The following is a 24,748-nucleotide window of genomic DNA, read 5'->3' on the forward strand; positions in this document are numbered from 1 at the left end:
AGACCAATTTCTATAGTCGTGACTCTTTAAATGCATGATTAGAATAAGTTCTAACACAAACAACTTATTTAATCTCAAGAAATTAAAATGTCTCAAAATATTAATGACAACATTATTTTGACAAATAAAATTTCTACATAAGAAATCGTTAGGATACCCAATTCATTTCATAATTTCTACATAAGAAATTATAATGATTTCAACATTCATGATTAATGTCATTTAGACAAATCATATTATATTTATATATATATATATACATATATATATACATATATATATATATATTTTTTATAAAAATCATTATCAACCCATTAATCTCATAATTTTTACACAAGAAAATTATAATGATTTTGATCTGATTTCTATAAAGAAATCATTAACTAACCATTCATCTCTAACATCAATGGATAGAGTCATTTTAACGAGTCTGATTTCTACCAAGAAATCATTAACTACCCATTCATCTCATAATTTCTACAGAAGAAATTGGCAAGACTGATATCTACAACGAAATCATTGACTATCTCATTCATCTGATTTTAATATCAGTGACGACTAAAGTCATTTTAGCTAGTCCGATTTCTATAAAGAAATCATTGACTACCCCCATTCAACTCATAATTTCTACACAAGAAATTGGAATGGTTCTTAACATCAATGACCACAGTCATTTTAGCAAATACAAAAGAAATCATCTCATCAGCTGGATTCGAACACGTGACCTCCCATTCACCACACACCATTGTGTGCGCCAATGCACCATTTCATCGTTGTACCACTTTTATGACCTTTTGTCTTCTTTCCAGAAACAACATATACTTCATATTTGACTGGACTCTATCAACCAATGAATATATACACATTTAAAACGATAACTTATTACCAGAATAAAATGTAATATATAAAACAATGTATAAATAAATATATCATCTCTCTTTATTTAGTAAATCATCTTACCATATTCTTATTAATTATATCGCTTAATTAATTTAAGAAGGTATATATTATAATTAATTATTTTAAAACTGAAACAATATGTTTCAATTATAATTAATTTTAACACCATAAATTTTATGAAAATTGAAAACTAACATATTAGTTATTTTCTTATTTTCATTCATTATTATTAATAATTTTAATAACCATACAAATCTTTAAATAAAACTAGAACAAATTAAATTATTGTATTCTAATTTATTTTCTATATAACATTTGCATAATGAATATACATATTAATGTTTCTTGAGAAAAATTTTATATCAAAATATATTAGCTTATAAAATTAAGCGTTAACAGCATAAGAACATATGTGTTAATAATCAAACATATTTATATACAATAAAGACTTATCCTTATTGTTGATTCCTTAAGATGAATCTTTTTTATTTTTTGAAATGAGCATCATCTCTTTCGCAACACCGTGACTCGTATTTCTGAAACATCAAAGACAAAAAATATTTGATGGCGCAAGCTCTTAAATAGCTTAGACAAAGAAACTGTTTTAAGATTGTTAGATATTCTGTCTTGAAATAAATTATAGAAATATATATATAATGATGTTACAAATAAATGAAATAAATAAAATATATGAAGAACAATATCACCGAATAATGGTTGATTCGAGGCATGTGCTTAGCACATTTCCCTTAAAACAGTTTCATCGTCTCCCGTTTGTGCTTGAGCTTATCGCAGATGGCTGTCTCCTAAGGTACAACGAATTCTATAGTGATTTTGCACTAAAATCACTATTCATCGAACTTGACCAGCGTACCTGAACTATCACCGAGTTTCAACAAAAAATATCGAGTAAAGAACTCGAAAAACACTCACAAAACAAGAAGAAGGCTTTTGGGATTCTAGAGTGAGAAATTAAATCAAGGATGAAATGGTGTGTTTTTTTTTGTGTATCGAATGGTGTGGGATAGAATGCCTATTAATATTGTTGAAATAATAAACTGTTAATTAAATCATCAATTGATCCAACGGTTGACATTGATTGTCTCTTCATTTGCCTTAATATTTTTTCTTAATAATAATAACAAAGTCATGTAAGTTACACTACAAATTAACAATATTTTATTAATTAGTCATTAAGGCATTTTGATTAATTAATTTAAATTAATTAATTCAAACATTTGGATCAAATTTCACCCTTTAATTCACGTTTGAATTTAATGTGAATTTGATTTAATTTTATTACTCACATTCTAATTTCCATTCATTAATGAAATTTATAGAATTAGTTTAAAAATTCCAGCAAGTTTATTGGCGGGTCAACCGACAATCCGACCCAAGTATCCATTTACTCTCACATATATATCCAAATTAATCACAGCTCTCGACCCGGCAATCCAGACACTTTTAAAATTAAGCATCATTATATATATATATATATATAGATTAGTTAGTTAAAAAGTTGAACTTATATTGTTAAAATGTTCCGCGTTCAACCATTTGGTGTTAACTTTAAAATAAAAAGTCTTATTAGTCTTGTTGGTTAAATGGTTGTCCTTATTTTGTTAGGTTGCATGTTCGAAATATACATATAGCATTTTTAATTTTACTTTTAACCGTTTAAGTTTATGGGCGAGTCAACCGACAATCCAACCTAAGTATTTATTTACTCTCACATATATATTCAAATTAACCACAACTCTCGACCCAGCAATCCAAACACTTTTAAAATAAAGCATCATTATATAATATATATAGATTTATATTAAACGAGATATTGTTGAAGATATTAATTCGGATTTTATAATAGATTAATTTTATTTTATAAAAAATAAAAAGTTGCAACTTAAATAATATGTAAAAGTCTGTTAAATTTTATAAATTTTCTTTTGTCTTATTTTTACATTTTTAATTATGTGAGATAAAATTTTAAATTTATAAATTTTCTATTTAAATTGGATATTCTCATCTTTTTAAATTTTTTATATTTATTTTATTTTACTAAGAATATTTGGGGATAATTCTGATATTATTAATCTACTAAGATTTATATTTTTTTTCTTTCTTTCTCCTTAAAAGTGACTCACGACTAATAGAAAGACAATCATTATGAAGAAGGTAAGATGGTCAAATCAATGTTAGAGATGAATTAAAAAAATGACAACATAGAATTCATTGTGAGATGGATATCATGAAGCCAAATTTTAAAAGAAGAGAGATACGTAATAATTTCTTTTACATAGGATCATTTCATTAAAAATATCTCATTAAAAGTATAAATTTTAAATGAGGCTCGAATATTGAATTGTTTCATATATGATTAAAATTATAAAACTTAGTCATTTAAAGTTTTTTTTTAAATGGACAAAATGTTCGTTATATTATTTTAGCGTATTATTTTCATTTTTCTAATTAATCTTTTAGGTTTTTAAATAAAATAATATTTAGAGACGTCTTTAAAGTATCTTTAAAGTATTATTTTTGAGATTTACGCATTCTAATTAATCGAAATTGGTTTGTGTGATTTAAAATGTATAATCTAAGAAAAGTTTTGAGAAAATTTGAATAAATATTGATTTTTTATTTATTTTTAAAAAAACTTTATAACGAAATAATTTTGTGTAAAATATACCAATTTGGATGTATTTGTATTTTAAAATGAATATTTTTTAAGATATATTTGTTCAAAACTTCGGAATACAGTTTGAATGTTTTAGAACATGTGCCATGTGTGAAAATAATTAGAAAAAATAAAAAAAAAATAGTTATTTTATTTTTAGAACGAAGAAAATTATTATTTTGTCTTTACAAATGTGATAAATTTATTCTGAGAAGAAAAATACTAGGTTAAAGTAAAAAAAACGGAACTTCATTCGTTTGTAAAAAAAAAGTTTGATAGTTCGAATTTCAATGAATAAAAACGACTCAGTTCGAGTCCCAAATATCAATTGGGCCAAAAGATAATAAAAAATCCCAACAACAAAAACTCAAAACTACAATGAAAATAATCAAACTTTAACCTAACAACCAAGTATGCATGTAAATTACAAGTTACCTCAATCTAAGCTCTTCCAAGAGATTCACTATAAATCTTACTAAAGTCATCGGTTAAGTGTTCTAATTAGAAAGTTCTAAAGTACTGGTCTCCAACTACTCTTCATTAAAAATATTTTTATGCGTTTTTATAAAATTTCGTATAAAAATCACAAAAAAGGGAATAACATTTTTCTTGGTTGATATACAATTGTTTTTTTTAGTATTCACAAAGTCTTTATGAGATGAGATTTAAAAAAATTCAAACACTAATTTATATTTTATAGCTTAATTTAATATTTACAAAAAAATTAAATCAAAACAATAATGTCAAAATATGAACTAATGGCCAAACTGTTGCCAAATTACAAAACGTTTAATCAATAATTGGGAGAGCGCTTGATAATATGATTCATCATCCTTTATTGCTAAAACAAAATAAAATAACTCATTATTAACTTGGCATATTAATTTGCAAGTTAGCATCTCTGACTTTTAGGGGGAAGTGAGGTGTATTTGACTTTATTATTATTTTTGTAAAGTTGATAATAAATAAATAAATAAAATTGTCATTATTGTACAACTAATCTTGATTATATGCTTATTTAAAAGTAATATATGTACGGTTATTATGATTAAAATAATTAATATTTTATTTACATATGTAATTGGTTATTGTGATTATGAATAATATATATATATATATATATATATATATATATTTTTTTTTTTTTCAAGATGAATATGATCGATAAAATATTGAAAAAAACGGAAGAAAAAATATTTTAAAAATAGTATAACACAAATTTTTTTATCAATGATCAAAAAGAAATAACAAAAAAGAATAAATTTAACGAACATAAAAGTCCTCAAAAAGATTAATGAGTTTTCGGACCGGCTCAACCGGTTAATCCAATTAAACCTCCCTGATTATCATAATAATATAATTATGTATTAAACGCACCGGTCGATAACGATCACTGAACATTCTACGTGTCTTTTCAAGACAAATGATTCACCGAAAGATAAGTGAGATAGGGCCCAATAATTTAGACCAACCGAACTCATTGTCTCTATCCACATTTTCCCAACAACTAACGATAGATTTCGGCATAACCCACTGAATACTAGACATGTTCTATAAGAAGCTTCAAATCACAACACTCCATTACAGTGTAAGAGCAAGTGAGGTGCTGACTCCGCCACTTTATGACACATTTTACAACGGCTCGCCATAATACACTATTTTTCTTTTATCAATCATCCGTCAAAATTCTTCCATGAATTACACTTCATCCAAAGAACGAGATCTTCGATGGAAACTTAGAGTCCCACAACTTCCCCATATATGATCGTAAAAAGCATTCTCCGTAGTTAAAAAGTAGCAATAAATAACCTTAAAATTATCAATATATTGTCAACAAAAAAGATCATACGAAGAAGGATTCACCTATTTGCGCTCACCAGATTCAATACTCTATCATGTGAAGCTAACTCTTCACTTTATCCTAAAAGACCAAATGGTGGAAGGATGACTAAGATGACCCTAAAGAAACTTACAAATAAATATTTTCATCTTAATAGACACACTTTTAGGCATAAGAAACAAAGACATCATCTAAGTGGGCATATATGCCAGAGTACTTTTGATAGAACTAAACGTCCACCATTCGAAATCATCTTGCTCTTTCAAATTGATAATCTTCTTTCCATTTTGGAGACGATCGATCCTAAGAAGCTTTGGAACAGGCCTTAGCACCTAAAGGCATCCCAAGATAAGTAGACGGAAATTATCCCACGCCGAAGCCCAAGATGCTCGTAAGTGTATGCTTCCTTATGTTAGATACAAAATTTGAGAAAAAAATCTCAGACTTACCGAGATTAACCCACAATCCAGAACAGGCTCCAAACAACCACATAATATCTCGAAGATGCTTGGAGTTTCTATGAGTGGCTTGAATCATGCATAAGGCATCGTCCACGAAAAGCAAATGAGAAATGAAAAATGAAGACATCCTCGCCCCCACAATTCACTCCTCTAATGAGGCTAGCATGCTCGACGAAAGCCAACGTTTAAAAAAAAACTTCCATAACAATGACAAACAAGAATGGGAATAGAGGATCACCCTGCCTCATTTCCCTTAAGATTTCGAAAGAAATATTTAAGGCTTCCATTCACAATCACAAAGAATTTGACACACATAATTTAATCCAATATCGGTTCTGATTATCTGATCTTATAAGAACAATTATAAAGAAATGAAACTCTGGAAAAACTAAGAGGGACAACAATATTTGTTAAAGAGGAAAAGTCTTGAGAGTCTTAAATGTTGTATATCAACATTTACAAACAACCCTTATAAAAGAGTAATTAGCCTAGAAATCCTAAATTACTTATACATACAGGCCCAAGCCCATTAATAATTAAATAAGCCCTAATTATATAAAAGACAATTAAGACCAACAACTTTTAATTTACTGACAATCAATGCTTAAACTCACAATCTCCCCCGTAAGCTTTTTTTGGTTCGAGATTCTTCACGTCGAGCAACTCTCACATCTCCGCGAATTTGACTATTGATGGTGCCTTGGTAAGAATGTATGCATGTTTCTCTTTAGTGCTTACAAACTCTACAACGATCTGTCGGTTCTCAACACATTCATGGATGAAATGGAACCAAGTGTCGATGTGTTTGTTGCATCCATGAAACACTAGGTTCTTCATTTTTGCTATTGCGAACTTATAGTTAACTAGAGGGTTACCAGCCTCGACTCGTATCCAAGCACCTCGCTTAACAAGTTTCTCAGTCAAAGTCCTTAACACAATGTTGTAGTAGTTGTTGTAAACTCCGTCTCACATGAATATAAAACAACATTTCGTTGCTTCTAAGATTGTTAGGTGATCAAATTCTCGTTGAGATAAAATACCATCCCTCATGTGCTTTTTCTATCATTTGTGTCACCGGCTAAGTCGATGTTAGTAAAACCAACGAGTTCTTCAACTTCTCGTCTTTTTCTTAACTGAATCACATAGTTCGTCGTTCCCTTCACGTAACGAAAATGTGTTTTATTGTTTGTTGATGTAGAGTGGTAGGTTGCTCCATATATCAACTCAATATGCCATCTACATAAGATATATCGGGTCGAGTGTGCGTCAAGTATCTAAGACACCTGATGATACGTCTATACTCCTTCAAATCCACTAAGCTTCCTTCCACATCCTTTCTGAGTTGCAACTTTGCTTCCATCAGATACTTGCTCGAGTTGTAATCCTCTATTGCAAACTGTTTCAACACCTTCTTCGCATAAATTGTTTGCTTCACCTCGATGCTATTTTTCTTCTAGTCCACGTCGATTCTAAGATAACGAAAGTATCTCGAGATCATTTATCTCGAACTCCTTCTTCATCTGTTCTTTTAACTCTTCAACACTTTTGATTAGGGATGCAAATGAGTCAAGCTGCTCGTGAGCTACCCGTGAGTCGCTCGGTCAAAGCTCGACTTGAGCTTGACTTTAATCAAGTTCGAGTCGGCTCGTTTAATATTCGAGCCGAACTCGAGCTCATATAATGCTTGCTCGATGCCTTGTCGAGCTTTTTCGAGCCGGATAATATAATATATATTTTATTCATTTAATATAAAAATTTAAACAATATTTGTTCTTTTCTTTATTTTCAAAGCCCATATAATAGGCCCAATCCATATTATTATATTATATTATCTAAAGCAAAAACCTTAATTTCTAGTGTATCAATTTACACGACTCTTTCGTCTCTCTTTCTTATTTCTCTTCCGTCTTCACAATTTCTTCTTCATCTTTCATCTTTTTCTTCTTCACCATTTCATATTCCTCTTATCTTCTTATTCTTCTTTACCATTTCATCTTATTCTTTTTCCATCTTCACTACTTCTTTCACTCATTAATAACATGTTGATTCAATTTTTCATATTATCTTTCATCTACAATATTTCTGTCATTCATTCACAAGGCTTACAGGTAAATTAAATTCTATCTATTTTCACTTCTATTATAGATAACTTTCATTTACTTATGAGAAATTTATGATATATATATATATATATAAAAGCGTGAAATTATATTAGAGGTTGGATAAATATAGAAACATTATTATATATAATTATTTTCAATTTATATTAAGGTTGGATTAATGATAGAAAAAATGTGTAGATAAGGATTAAGGATATAATAATTAATATATTATATATAATATTATATAATATTAAAGGAGATAAAAAAAGATTAATATATTATATATAATATTGGAAGAGATAAAAAATGTTAATATATTATATATAATAAAAAGTAAAAAAATATTCGTATATATTTTATATATAATATGAAGGGATAAAAAAATGATAATATATATATTATATATAATATGTTGAGAGGAAAATGAATTTATAAGATTAATAATATATTATAATATATATAAAAAAAATTAATAGATTCTAGCTATAAATAAGTTAATAAATTTTTATTATACTTGCACCGAAATAATTTAAATATATATAATAATATTTAATATAAAACATGTTTAATATTTTTTTTTGCAATATCTACTTCTTAATGTATAAGTTAAATTTTAGATATTTTTTTAACATATATTTATATTAATTATTTTTAAGCTTAAACATTTCATATTATGATTGCAGGTAAGTATGTATATTATGCTTGAAGAACAAACTTAAAAAAGATTAATATATTGAATGTTTAAACAATTTATATTATTTTATGTTTTAAAATTTTGATTAGTAGGTGGTTCGATGTTTTTGGAGTTTGGACTATCATTTTTGAAATTTTGAAAATTTATGATTGTTTCATATTTTTATTTCGAAATATCATGTTTTAAATGTTGAATATGTATGAAAGTTTGATATTTTCATTTTGAAAATAAATTTTGGTTCGAGATCGAGCTTGAGTTTGAAAAATCAATTTTAGTTCAAACTTTTCGAGTCGAGCCGAGATTGTAGGTTAATAGTCGAGCTCGAGCTCAAATTTATAAACTCGTTCGAGCTCGAGTTCGAGTCGAGCTAATAAATACTTAGTCGAGTCGAGCTCGTGCTCAAGCTAGTTCGAGCTCAAGCTAGTTCGAGCTCGACTCAGCTCATTTACAACCCTACCCTTGATGTTTGATCCTATCACGATCAAGTCGTCGTGGTATACGCCAATAATGAGTACTTCTTTTCCATGGTTTCTCATGTACACAACATGCTTTTGAGAACATTTCACAAAGCGAGACTTATCATTCTCTTGTTGAAGCAAGTGTTCCACGCCATTAGTGTTTGACATAGTCCGTAGAGAGCCTTGTATAACTTGTACACCTTGTGTTCTTTATTCTTGATGATAAAGCCTTCAGGTTAAGCGACATAGACTTATTCTTTGATGTCACCATTGAGAGATGTTGATTTGACATCCAAGTGGTGAATCTTTTATCCACGGTGAGCTGTGATGGCAAGAATTAGCCTAATTGTGTCAAGTTTTGCCACCGGTGCAAAGGTCTCTTCAAAATCAACACATTGTCTTTTCGCATAGCCTTTCGCTACCAATATCGCATTGTGCTTGAGGATGTTGCCTTCACTTTCTCTTTACAACTTGAAAACCTATTTTAACTCGATGGTCTTTTGATCGGGTGGTAAGTCGGTGAACTCTTATGTCTTATTCTTCCTGATGTACTCGAGCTCTTTCTTTATGGCCTCATACCACGTCTCTTTGACTACTGTCTCGTGATATGTTGTTGGTTCATCGGTAGTGAGCAACAAAAATTCATCACGATCCATCTCTACCAGTGGTGCCTCCGCATAGACATCTCGTAGGATTCCAAACTCCACGAAATTTTGTACGAGCTTTTGTTGTCGTTGCACCACTCCCACTTCTCTTGCTCGAACACAACATCTCTACTCACACTGATTTTCCCACAAGCTAGATCAAGAAACCTATGTGCCTTGCTTTCGTCTTCAAACTTCACATTTCTGGTAATTTTCTCGTCGAGCTCATTGAACTTCTCTCAATGACCCGTCATATGGTTTCTTTCTCCATTGTAAAGATACCACATATCGGTGTGATTACACTCATCACCACTTGCGAAGAATTTCTCCATGACTTTCTCTTCATTGAGAAATACCACCTCTAGTTCCTCCTTAGACGGCTCTTGCACGAACTCTTCAAGATTTGTCTCCTCATCTTTGGAAAAAACATTTGTCACTCCCTCAGAAAACATTAATATTGGCTCCTCGTCATAGAAGTTAGTGAGGTTTGCCTCATCGTCTTCGGGCAAAGCATTCATCACTACCTCAATAAACATTAATGTTGGCTTCTTGTCATAGAAGCTAGTGAGGTTTGCCTCATCGTCAGACCTTTTGTTAATGCATTGAAATGCGTAGTGCGTGTACTTTTGACAAGCGTAACACTTTGATGTGCTCTTGTCTTTGCGGGACTTGGTGTCTTCTTGTCAATGTGAGCTTTCTCCACAACCTCGACCTCAACCTCACCCTTTGACACAACCACAGTTATCTCCACTATTGCCGCTGCGACTCGACGATCCAGAAGAAAAATCGGCTTCTCCGTTTTTCTTCATTCGTGACATTCATTCATCATGTGTAAGCAATAAGTGTTCCTCCTCTTGGTATTCGTAGCCACAAAATCTCTCATCGTGGACTTTGACTCGACAGTCATATTCTTGAGTTCACCAAATTGATCGATTGCAGTAACGATCTGCATGTATTTTTGTGGTATGACTTTAAGAAACTTCTTGACGACAAAGATCTCCTCCACCTTCTCTCCCAATGAGCGGATACCAGTCACGATGGATATCAGTTTCATGGCGAAATCATTCACTAATTCCTCGTTCTTCATGCAAATCGCCTTGAAGTGTGTCTTCAAGGTTTTCACTTTTTCCTCCTTGTCTTTAGCGTCTCCCACGCTAGCTTGGTAGAATCCTTCTTGGCCAACATGAGAAGGACGTCTTCGGGAAGTGCTTGATAGATGGCGGCAAGAGTCATTCTATCCTTCTGTTCGTCGACCTCGTCAAACATCACGACTTCTCACACTTCTTGTGTTTGTAAATTTACCCGCATCTTCAATGCCCACACTAAGTAGTTACTCTTCATATGTAACAGATAGGAGAGCGTCACGTTCCCTTTTGTTCCGATCTTCATTGTCGTTGCATCTCTAGTTGATCTTGTCGACAACATGTTCTTCAGATAGGCTCTAATACCAAATATTGGTTCTGATTATTGGATCTTATAAAAAAACAGTTATGAAGAAATGAAGCTCTAGAAAAACTAGGAAGGACAATAATATTTATTAAAGAGGAAAAGTCTTTAGAGTCTTAAGTGTTGTATATCAACCTTTACAAATAACCCTTTAAATTAGTAATTACCTTAGAAACCCTAAATTACTTATAAATACATGCCCAAGTCCATTAATAATTAAATAAGCCATAATTGCATAAAAGACAATTAAGACCAACAACTTTCAATTTACTGACAATCAATGCTTAAACTCACATCCAATATATACACTTCTCCCCCTTACTTATTATACCTATTACATCGAATAAAAATTATCAATTCACATGATTATGGGATTTTTCAATATCTAGATTCACCAATGCACACTTATATCCCCTGAAATTTATTGAATCAGTGCATTCATTTGTAATAAGAGACGCGTTAAAAATTTGACAACCTTTAATAAAAAGTAATCTAATTTGCTGAGATCGCTCACTCAAGAACTTCGCATTACCTGTTAGTTAAACATTTAGACATAATATTGTAGAATGATGAAACAAGATTAATAGGTCTAAAATTTTTCACATCAATAGTCCTACAAACTTTACGAATTAGGCAGATTAGAAAAGAGTTTTAACTCTTGTCAAATGATGAGAATTGATAATAAAAAAATGCTCGATCGCTTTCATAATATCATTTTTTAGGAAAACCCACATTTTTTGAAGATTGCTAAAGTAAATCCATCACTTTTTAGGGTCTTATCACTCCCACAACCCATTACCGTTGACTTTACTTCTTTTCTGTGAAGCGAACTTCTAATGCACACTTTTGTTTTACACTAATAGCAACAAAATTCACATCATCCAACTTTGGTGTGACCATATGTGGTTCCTTGAATAAATCTTTATAGAATTGCACAATACTATTTGAAATCGCAGGCTCGCAATCATGGACAACACCCTGCACCGAAATTGAGTTAATCGCATTGTTTCTAGCGTGCGCCTTCGAGACCCCGTGATATTTTTGTGTGTTTTTATCTTAGTTCTCAACCAAGTAGTCTAGTTACGTTGTCTAGCCCCGATAAGATTAATATCTTATTTTTTATTAATAAAATATTTTAAAAATTATTACGAAGATAAAAAGTCGTTACTAAACAACCGTTTTAAAAGTGATGGTAGAATAAAGAAAAATGATAATGGAAAAAATAATTTCGACAATGATGTGTCACCCAATCTGCGGGTTCGTTGACATTGTGTGTGACAAACGACTTATAATAATGTAGTAAACACTTAATATCTTGAATAATTGAATCAAGACTCCAATGGCATCAAATTAAAGAGTCGATGATAGATGAAGCGACCATTTTAACATCCGATTCAAAAATCATACTTTGTCATTGGTTATTGATGGCAAAACATATTACATATCGGATGACTATTGCAGTTGTTGTCGCAGAAGAAGCCTTCTAAATTTGTGTGCAAAGAAATGAATTAATTTGAAAGTAATCCCCAAAAATGATTAAAACTCAAGCTTCCTTTCCATCAACAATATAAGAGACCTAAGTTGAATAACCATTTTATTTACAAGTAACATACGGTTATATATATATATATATATATAAATATATATATATAAATAAAGGTAAAATCAATTCATTAATCAAATAATTAAGGTCACAGGGATTTAATATCTAAACATTCTTATAATAAGGTTCAAAACATGAGGTTGCAACTAATTAGTGTGGTACTGGTTGATCATATATATATATATGTTCCAAAATACTAGTAACCTCAAATTATAACCTTTTTTACTAACAAATATTTTTTAAATATTAAAATAATAAAATTACATTTCATTAAGTAATTCAAGCGATAAGAGTTAATGTTTACGAGATTAAAAATTACGAATTCAATTTATATTTATGTTATTCATCTTAAAAAAAAGTTGAAATAATCAATTTGATTATAGATAGTTTCCTTCATCAGTAATTATAATTTTCTCCTTTGAAATGGGCTATAGTTTAGTTCAAATAATAAACTTTGTTTTTATTATTTCTAATCACATAAATTTGTAAAGAGAAAATAGAAGATGTTATGATGGGGCCAGCAAAATTAAAAATAATATAAATCCAAAAATAAACCGGTTTTGGTGACATAGTTATCAATATTAAAATATATTATCATAAATAAATAAATAAATAAATAAATAATTCAAGTGGACATGAACTGTACATGATCCGGCCACCCCACAAATTTCTTTAATTACTTGTTTATATATAAACAAGTGTTTTTATTTTATAATTATTTACAATTACTTACATAAATACGACCTGCCTTCACATGGTTACATAATACAACATTAATTAAACAATTATTCAGAACTTATTAATTAGTCAAATAGAAACATGCTTTCTATACATCATATAAATAAATATATTTCGAGTATGCCATAAGCATACCACCGCTATACTGGGCGCATTGACTTTTTTCTTTTAAAACATACTACCGACAATAATAATTGTAAAATATTTTTTAATTAATATTTTTAATGCTTGTTTAATCATTAACTAAGTTATAAAATGTTTTATGTAAATTTGATTCGGAGTAAAAACGATGTTATTGAAGTTATGTATTAAGAGACCGTGTTAGTTTTCTCGTACAACATACTTCGATCACAAAAATAAGAAGTTTACTTTACAATGAATACATCTTTTGTTTATCACACTCTAAAAAATTAATTAACTCACTAACAAAAAATAGTTTTATTTTTTTAAATACATAAAACTTTTAATCTATAAGATGTAATAAAATAAAATAATTTATTTGATAGACCAATTTTCTTGTGGAGATAAGATATAAAAATAATAATTTTGAATATATATATATATATATATATATATATATATATATTATTATTATTATTATTATTATTGTGATGGGAATGGCAAAACCTAACTATTAATATGTGTGTCTTATTGTCATTAACATTAATAGGTTATTAATGAGTGCATTTGAACGTCATTGCCACCTAAGCATGATATTATTATGATTATTGTTATTATTTTCATTTTTTAGAAGTCTTCTTCTTCATTTATTTCCACGTTTTAGGCATTATTTTAGTGAATAACTTGCACCTTTCATTTTGTTTAGTTTAGAAAAAATAAAATAAAAGAGCAAATTAAGACAAGGTACAATCTAATATGGTAAGTTGATTTAAAATAAGTTAATATTATACACATTTATTAGGAAAACAAAAATAACTACACAAAAATTGACTTATTAAAGGATAAAAGTTGTAATGAGTCATTAAATTTAAAACTAAAAATAATTTTAAAATGTGTGTTTTTACCTTTACATTAGCTTTTAAATTACTTCTTCAACTTTGTTGTCTAATTTTGATTCATATACTAATAAATATTATGAAATAAGTTTCTTATTAATTTTTAAGTTAACATTAGTTAAATATATATTTTTTATTATTTTTTTTAAGTTTAGGCTTTAATTTTTTTTATTGAATACTTTTAGTCAATACTAAATTTAATAATATTTTTCAAAAATATATAAATTAAAATAATAAATATTATCAATGATTTAATACATATAAAAATATTTTAAATAAATTTACTTTATATAAAAAAAATCTTAACATTAAAAGATATTTTTATAATAAAATTTTAATTTAAAATAAAAGACTAATATACTTTACATAACATTTTAATTTTTATATATTGATGTTTCAAAACCAAATATATATATATATATATATATATATATATATATATATATATATATATATATTCATAAAAAATATACTAAATACATAATATATATATATATTATATTTAAACATTAAAATAAAAATAATTTATTTATTTAGTATTATAATTTAAATAATTTATAAATATTTATTATTTTAAAATATAATATTATTGTACTTTTATATTTTTATATAAAATATCATGTTATTATTGTTAAATAAAATAATAATTTATGTTATTATTTTTTTAAAGAATAATTATATTACTTTTCAAAATATTAATGAATAAAAAATGAAATAAGAAAAAATTAAAAGAATTAAATTATAAAAATATTAAACATATATTTAACTAATACTTAAAGTTACTTTTATATTAATAAATAATATACATTGTATACTTATTTATTATATTGAGAAACATAAAAATTTATGAAAAGAATATATTAATTATACCAGAAAAAATATATTACCAACCTGATCTAGTGTAATACGGATTTTAAACTACAATTTTGTTTTACAAGTTATTAGTTTATTATATGTATTATTTATTTATTTTAGTTGTAGTTGTAGTTCATACAATAAATTTTTTACTTTTTGGCTACCTATTTTTAATTGATTTTTATTTTAGTTTTATTAATTACAAATTTACAGTAACAACATTTTTGAAAACTTTTTCTAAATAAATTAAGTATATATAGATTTATAAATATTTTTAGATGTATCACATTCTTTCTATTAATCATTTTCAAATGAACTTCATAATTTATTTTAATGAATCAATTTATTCGTGATCAAAGTAAGTTCACAACACTTTATTTAATGTGAATATATTTAAGATTAAATTAATTTAAAATGTTTGTTCTACTTCACTTATAGAACACTACAAAAATTAATAAATATGAAAAAAAAACTGGAAGACAGCTTGTCATTTGTTTTTATATATATATTAATTTGGTTGGAGGAAGTGCAAATAAATGCTTGTTCAAGAGACCCTTTTGCCATTTGCCCACCACTTCTTCTATAGTGTGTTTGTGTTCAAGTTTAACCCTTTTGGTGCCTGATATAAAGGTGAATCCTTCCTCCCTTCTTTCTTGCACGCACACTGTTCTACGAAATTACTCAACCACGAAGCAGCCATTGTTTCTCTGCTACATTCTCCATCTGTTCTTCTTTACCGAAGAACCTGATTTGAGAGTGACAGTCGACAGTACTTAATCATGGGTTTCTCACGCTAAAAGTTTCCTTCAACTATGTAGAATTTCTTCCATTTTCTGTCAATGGCAGTCTCAGCTTTTCCCTAAATGTGAAGTGATCCAACAAAGATCAATAATTGGCACAAGTAGATAGAAGAAAAGGGTTATTGTTCTTATAGGATATAATGGAGGAGACATTTGTGCCATTTCGAGGAATCAAGAACGACATTAAGGGAAGGTTGCAGTGCTACAAGCAAGACTGGACTGGTGGAATCAGAGCTGGTTTCAGGTCTGTAATTTTTCTTATTATTTGAATTTCTACTCTGTTGAATCAGTCCAAAATCATGAACAGTAATGATTTGAGGATTTCTTTTTTGTTCTTCAGGATCTTGGCTCCTACAACCTATATATTCTTTGCCTCAGCAATCCCAGTGATTTCATTTGGGGAACAACTGGAAAGGAACACTGGTATTCATCAATCATCATGGAAATCAACAATCTTTTCGAAAACTAGATCGATCTCTTTGTAATTCAAACATGTTTTGTGTCAACAATTTTGTAGATGGAGTTCTCACTGCTGTCCAAACGTTGGCATCAACATCTGTATGTGGAATCATTCACTCAATCATCGGAGGACAGCCTTTGCTTATATTGGGAGTTGCTGAACCAACCGTGCTTATGTACACCTTCATGTATGATTTCGCTAAAGAGAGAGCTGATTTGGGTCGTAATTTGTTCCTAGCTTGGACAGGATGGTAAGTAATTCTAGTTTCTAACAATCAAATATTTGATATGATGTTGTTTTAAACTGGTGTTTTTAAAAAACTGAATCAGGGTGTGTGTTTGGACTGCAATCTTGCTCTTCTTGTTGTCTATTTTGGGTGCTTGCTCGATCATAAACAGATTTACCCGTTTGGCTGGAGAATTGTTCGGTTTGCTTATCGCTATGCTTTTCATGCAGCAAGCCATCAAGGTAACAACAACAACAACACAAACATATGTATTATGATTGTGTCTTGTTCTGTTTTTTCTTAAATTGAATCTGATTTTGTTCCAGGGATTAGTTGATGAGTTTCGCATTCCAAAACGTGAAGATCCAAGTTTAACTGAATTCATACCGTCGTGGAGATTTTCAAATGGAATGTTTGCTTTGGTTCTATCGTTTGGCCTACTTCTGACTGGATTGAGAAGCCGAAAAGCTAGATCATGGCGCTATGGCGCTGGTAAGGGATGGTTCAACAGTTCAACTTCCTGACTAGTTTTACTTTTCACTCATGATCTTGTTGTTGTAACAAACAGGATGGCTTAGAAGTCTTGTAGCAGATTATGGTGTTCCGATTATGGTCCTCGTTTGGACTGCTATTTCCTACATACCATCCGGAAACGTTCCTAAAGGGATTCCTCGTAGGCTTTTTAGCCCGAATCCATGGTCGCCTGGTGCGTACGATAATTGGACTGTAATCACGGATATGCTCAAAGTGCCGATTCTTTATATAATTGGAGCTTTTATTCCTGCTACGATGATCGCTGTCCTATACTATTTCGACCATAGTGTTGCTTCTCAACTCGCTCAACAAAAGGAATTCAATCTTAGAAAGCCTTCTTCTTTTCATTATGACTTGCTTCTTTTAGGATTCTTGGTATTCTCTTCTTTCTTTCATTCATTCTCTTTTTCGTGTTTGAGTTTATTGAGAATTTAACGAGGTTTGAGTTCTTGACGACAGACTTTAATGTGCGGCTTGATTGGAATACCTCCTTCTAACGGGGTTATTCCTCAATCCCCCATGCATACAAAGAGTTTGGCAACTCTCAAACACCAGGTATTAGTTTTTGTTTTCAAACGTGATCTCATTTGGATAAGTGGTTTTCAAAAGAAACCTTTTTTAACGGGTAATTTTCTCAGTTGCTTCGGAATCGACTGGTCTCAACAGCTCGGGAGAGTACAAGGAAAAACGCCAGCTTGGGACAATTATATGGGAATATGCAAGAAGCTTATCAGAAAATGCAGACTCCTCTAATCTACCAAGAAACATCATCTCGAGGATTAAAGGAACTAAAGGAATCAACAATTCAGCTAGCTTCGAGCACTGGTTATGTTGACGCCCCTGTTGACGAAACAGTTTTTGACGTTGAGAAGGAGATCGACGATCTGTTGCCTGTGGAGGTGAAAGAACAACGTCTAAGCAACTTGCTTCAAGCAGCCATGGTTGGAGGTTGTGTTGCAGCCATGCCTTTACTCAAGATGATCCCTACTTCGGTTCTTTGGGGATACTTTGCTTTCATGGCAATCGAAAGCTTACCCGGAAACCAATTCTGGGAAAGAATATTGCTTCTCTTCACTGCCCCCAGCCGAAGATACAAGTAAGAATTTTCTTCACAAAATAACGATGTAGTTCAGTTCTATTATAACGATGGTGTTTCTTTCTTTTTCTCAATGCGCAGGGTCTTGGAGGAGTACCACGCAACTTTCGTAGAAACAGTTCCTTTTAAGACGATTGCGTTCTTCACGATATTCCAAACGTCATACTTATTAGCATGCTTTGGATTAACATGGGTACCAATAGCTGGTCTTCTATTCCCATTGATGATCATGCTTCTAGTTCCTGTTAGACAATACATTTTACCCAAGCTTTTCAAAGGCGCGTTTCTTCAGGATCTCGATGCAGCTGAATACGAAGAGGCTCCTGCAGTGCCTTTCGAATCTACTGCCGTAAGATCTTGTCTTTTTCTTGTTTATCATGTCATTGTTTTTATTGTTTGGCTAGTAAACTTAAAGTGATGTTTTATGTCCTTAGGAGGTGGAAGTACTAGGAGCTAGACCTTCTTATGCGGATGGTGCAGAGATTTTAGACGAGATGATCACTAGAAGTCGAGGCGAGTTTAGAGTCGGGACCACCCCAAAGGTCACGAGCACGTCTTCAACTCCGGCTAGGGATCTTCATGGGCTTCAGAGCCCAAGAGTTAGCGAGCTTAGGGGTGTCCCGAGTCCAAGTCGTAAGGGTACCTCGAAAAGCCCGAGAATTGGAGAGGTGGGAACGTCGAAACTCGGAAAGAGTCCTGCTAACTCAACAGATTCAAACACATAACTCTTTGTTGAATTGTATTGGATTGGAAGCATGCATTAATTTATTTTCTACTATTATTTGTGTTCTTATAATATTTGTTTAAGGTTGTCAACTATGTAAGAAATTAATCAAGCTGATATGTAATAGGAAATGTATTGTATTAAATATTAATAGTATCATTTATGGACTATTTATTTGTAATAGTTATTGTATTGGATTAATAAATAATATAATTTAATGGAATCCGGCACCATCCAATGTTGAATTGAATCTAAAAAATTAAACGTGTGCTATTTACATTCTAAGACTAATCAAAATATTCCAATTCACTACTTTTTGGACCAAATGAGTGGAATGAAACAAACGATTTATTATTATTTATTTATTTGTACATTTTGCTTTTTATTTTCTTTTCTTTTTTTTTTACACATTTAAGTTACGAGTTTTACTTGAAATAAAAAAAAAGGTCAATTTAATTGGGTAAACCTTTGTTTTAACTTAATTTATTTCATTAAAATAATAAAAAATATATATATATAAAAATCTCTAACATTGTACGTTCCATACAAACATGTTAAAGGAGGAACAAATAGGAAATTTGACGAATTGACTATAATAATAATCGCATTTTGGAAAATGACTTAGGCCTAATAAAATTTGTAAAAATAATATTTTCGTACCAAAATATTCATTTGACACGCAAAGCATTCAGTGACGCGAATATGTGGCCTGATGCCTTTAATATTTATTAAATTTTCCTCCATTTTTTCTTCCTATTTTCTTTCCTCTTCTCTCTCTTCTCGGTCTTCTCCCCTTATCTCTAAATCCTAAGTAGTGAACAAAACGACGAAGACAACCATGAGCAATGGAGTCTTTGGTGCTCATATCGTCAAACTTCCTAGATTCGGTGAGCAAATGGAGTCTTTGGTGCCATAGGTGCCTCTATTGGTTTTGAGTCGTTTCTAGACTGAATTGTAGACAAGGAATTCATATATGTATATGCATATGTATTTGTATGTTTTTGTTTACTTTGTTGGTTGAGCTTCAATATTGTTTATTAATGACATTTTTTGGAACTATGACGCAATCGCGTCACGCAATAATTGTTTTTCCATGAAACATACTCTAATACTCTGTGAAGTTTGACAATATGAGCACCAAAGACTCCAGCGCTCATGGTTGTCTTCGTCGTTGTGTGTCGTTTTGTTCACTACTTAGTATTTATAGAGAAGACCGAGAAGAGAGAGAACTGAGAAGAAAAAAGAGGAGGAAAAAATGGAGGAAAATATAATAAATATTAAGGGCATTCTGAAAATTTCACAAGTCATCTGTTTGCGTCACCAGAATACATGTTTCGCGTGACACGAAAGGGTATTTTGGACTTTGTACATGCCGAAAAGTCAGTTTTGCAAACTTTATCCGGCCTAGATCATTTCCTAAAATGCGGTCATTATTATGATCATTTCTTCAAATTTTCCGAACAAATCAATAGTGCCCCCACAAAACCTAAGAAATGAGAACCAAGTCAATGCGTCGATTAAAAATCGGCCTATCTCCATGCCCAAACACAGTCGAGAGGAGCCGAATCGAGGCGGAATTTCAAAGAGCATGAACAAACCTGATCGATCAATCACCGATGATGACAAAAATGAAATAGGAAAAAGGAATAATTTGATTGGGTTATAAACTTGATTAGTTGTAATTGTGTAGAATAAGTTATTGCATATATATATATATATATAACATCAAAGGTTCAATTTGAAATACTCTCTTTTGTAGGATTTTTGCACATACTAGATTTATTTTTTGATTTCTCTCAATGGTTTAGAACATTTAATAAGAATAAGTTGGAGTAATTAGTTACAAATAGCTGAATCAATCTAGCACAAAACTTAACATCTTAATTAAAGCGAAAGTTTAAGATCTAAACCATTCTCCACCTCTTCTTCTTCTTCATCTTCTACCAATCGACGGTTACTGCTTCTTCTTCCAGAACATTTCATCTTCTTCAATGGAGGATTAAGCATTATCGAAGTCTGATCTCCAGATCCGATCTCAACAGCAAAATGTTCCTTTTGAAAGCAATCCTGATCATCTGTATCCGTTATTGATGATTTCTTAATCCTCTTGAATTCCGGCCGATGATTCTTCGCTACTTGATCACGTCTATCTCTAAGAAGTTCCTCCTTCCGGCGATTTTTCGCTTGATGAAAATTCCTTATAATCGCGAAGAATTTCTCCATCTCGTCTGTATCTATGTCATCTCTCGTCGGCGCTGATTCACGTTGATGATGATTATTATGATTATTATCTCTCTCTTGGTGAATTTTCATATTGAATTTTCAGAAATTGATGAACTGAATGGAGAAATATTAACTCTTGAAATCTTTATAGAAAATATAGCCGTGATAAAAAGATATTCTCTATGGACGGCAACGGAGAAATGATTCTTTTTTATTTATTTATTTATTAAAAGACCAAGACCTAACAACATATGCTTCAAAGAAGCTATGTTTAATTTTTATGCCTTGTTTGGAATTCACATTCATCTCTATATCTTTGATAAATTATTCTAAAAGGGTTTTTAAATAATTGAGAGAAACATAATATTATTATTATATTATTAGCCCAATTGTTTAATTGAAGTTCTTTATTATGATAATTGAAGTTTTTTATTATTAAAATTATATGAAACAATATTTTGTATTAACAATTCAAACAACGAATTAATGGTGGCTGAAATTCGATAATTAAATTAGTGATATAATTATAAATGTTAAGGATTAAAAAAATAAAAAAATAAAAAAAATAAAATCATTCTCTCTTCTAGTATATCGGAAACAAGAGGTGGATATCCTCTATGTGATTGCTCAATTATTAGTTTTTTTTAAACTATAATTTGATTATGTAGAGTAATTTAATGGAACTTTATTAAATTTTATAGTGGGTTGAAGATATTATTATTTATCAAAAAGATTATTTGACTTTAACCAAAAGTGTATTTCAAACAAACCTTAAAATGGTGTCATAGAGTGGTTGTAGGATGATGTCACTCTGCTGATTCGTTTAAAATGAATATTTATTATTTATTTAAAAAAATATATAATATTTTTTGTTATTTTAATAAATATTTAGACCTTGTTCTGTTTAGGTTTTTAAAATATTTATCCAAAATCAATTTTTCAATTCATCGTTCCTCAACAATCATATCACTCATTTTATTAACTAAAATAATAAAATATCTTCTATTTAAAATTTTTATTTTATTTTATTCATATATCAATAATCTTTAAGTCTTTTTATAAAAAATAATTATCACTTCTTCAAAATTATCATCAATCATTATTTTTTTCCCTTTTTAAATTTTTTTAAAAACCCTAATTTGAATAAGGCCTTAGTTGATTTGATGAATAAAAGATGCACCTAACTTATTTGAAAATTTTGAATAAACTCTCAATGTCATGATGGAATAATTGAGTGGATTTGAAAATATACTAATTTTTTTTTTATTTCGTCATCATTCTGTAATATATTTTTTTATAAATTTAATTATATTTTAAAAGTCCTCAACCGGAGAAAAAAATTATTAAAGTTGAAATAAATGTCCATAAGTTCCATAAATTAGGATTTAGACTCAATAATTTTGGTTTATCTCATTCTCTCTCTTTTAAGTCTTGTTTGGTATATACTAGAAATACAACTTAATCTAAATATGTGAATTTGTTTAAGATAATTTTTTTTGATTTAACCGTAATTAATTATTTTTATTTTTTGTTATGAATCCTCCCCAAAGCTAAATTATTTAGGTTATGTGTTTTATAAATTATTTTAGTTAAAATAGTTTTATATGGATAAATAATATTATTTTTATCGTTTATAACTATAACGGTTTCTCACAGAGATTTTCTGAACTCCGATGTTTGTCTCATGTGAAATTCTCGATCCAAAGTAGAACAATTCGGAAACGTATGTTTATTCTCTAAACCTATTCGCCCAATTGTCTTTCTAGTGTGTATTGTTTTAATATAAAATAAAAGACAACTCTCTTCAAAGTAAAATGAAAACCAAACAAAGCTCTGTGTTTAAATAAATTGACGAAGACTGTTACTATGGAACAAAAGTCTTGCAAAAGTCGCGCATTATTAAAGAATTTATTATGGACCTTCTTTGATCTGTCTTATTTAAAAAAATACTTAGGTCTTGTTTGGATTTGAGTTGTATTATTGGTGAAGTGAATTAAATGATATTAATTAATATTTAATAAATAAAATACTTGTTTAAAATATAAATAAATATATTTTAATTTATAAATTAATTTGTTTGATTGTCCAAGAAATATGTGAAAGCATAGTGAATTATTTAAATAAGTAATGTGTTATTCAAATAACTTGTGCTTCATAGTTATGGAATTAGAAATTATATTGTAAATGTAATTTCAATTTAAAATTTAATATTATGAACTAAAATGGAATTTTAATAAAATTCAAACTTAAAAATTTATAGTTCTAATCTCAGTCTTTATAGTTTAAATTGTAGTTTTAATAATTAAAATTTTATATTTTATAAACAAAATATTTTATAATTTTATTATTTGATAAGAAGTTAAAGAGTTTAACCTATAATTGTTTTTATAATTTAAAAAGTTCAAATGTTGAACTGACTTTCTTTTATAGTAAGTTAACTTGTCGAATAATTGACTTTTTTTTTTTTTTAATTAAAAAAATTAGCATTTTAAAATCGATATTTTATTTTTAAATTTAGAAAATTAATATTTTGAATCAATTAATCATTCATTCATTGAATTTTTTAGCTATTCCATGTGGACCCATTTTATTTTTTGGTTTAAGAAGTTAAAATGTAAAACATATATATTATTTTTTTTTTTATGAATTTTATTTTTACAAATAAGTTATTTTAGAGTTGGTTCGAATTGAGATTTGTATAAAATTTAAGTAGAGAAAAAATAATGATTATTAATGATTTTTAAGAGATGATGATTATTTTTTATAAAAAAAAAATTAAAAGGTATTGGTATATATAAATAAAATAAATAATAATAATTTAAAATAAAAAGTATTTTAATATTTTGGTTAATAATTTAAATAATGTGATGAATAAAATGGGAGTGAAATGATGTTTGATTTTGTATGATTTTTTTTTTAAAAAACTCGTAAAACTAATATCTTACTAATATAGATAATATATATTCAAATTATAATTTTAATTTCAATTTATTATAATAACATTTTTTTTTAAACCCAACATGAATAATCTGAATAAATTTATGAATATAAAAAGGAAAAGGTAAATAAGTAGAGAAAAATTTAAGCTGAACAAACTCTATATAATCATTTTAAAAGTCTAATAATTGCCATCATCAAACACAACCCAATCTCTCAAATCCAACAAAAAGAAATAATAATAATAATAATGAAATATAAAAAGTACAGAAATTACAGTGAAAGCTTAAGATCTATTTCTTCTGGGTCTGTTT

The 24,748-nt window shown here is 29.1% G+C and overlaps 2 protein-coding genes across 2 annotated transcripts; one reads left to right on the forward strand and one right to left on the reverse strand.

Moving 5' to 3' along the window:
• Positions 1-15,992: 15,992 nt before the first annotated feature.
• On the forward strand, positions 15,993-19,479 carry LOC124920249 (boron transporter 1-like). The gene is made up of 10 exons (XM_047460694.1): positions 15,993-16,478; positions 16,575-16,657; positions 16,752-16,944; positions 17,024-17,162; positions 17,247-17,412; positions 17,489-17,829; positions 17,914-18,009; positions 18,093-18,550; positions 18,632-18,899; positions 18,985-19,479. Exons 1-10 carry the CDS (start codon positions 16,375-16,377, stop codon positions 19,273-19,275), a joined length of 2,139 nt encoding a protein of 712 aa, XP_047316650.1. The 5' UTR covers positions 15,993-16,374; the 3' UTR covers positions 19,276-19,479.
• Positions 19,480-21,158: 1,679 nt separating this feature from the next.
• On the reverse strand, positions 21,159-21,587 carry LOC124911896. Its single transcript, XM_047452430.1, has one exon. It carries the CDS (start codon positions 21,585-21,587, stop codon positions 21,159-21,161), a length of 429 nt encoding a protein of 142 aa, XP_047308386.1.
• Positions 21,588-24,748: the final 3,161 nt, after the last annotated feature.

Source organism: Impatiens glandulifera, chromosome 1 (genome assembly GCF_907164915.1).
Source record: "Impatiens glandulifera chromosome 1, dImpGla2.1, whole genome shotgun sequence".
Classification (NCBI taxonomy): Eukaryota; Viridiplantae; Streptophyta; class Magnoliopsida; order Ericales; family Balsaminaceae; genus Impatiens; species Impatiens glandulifera.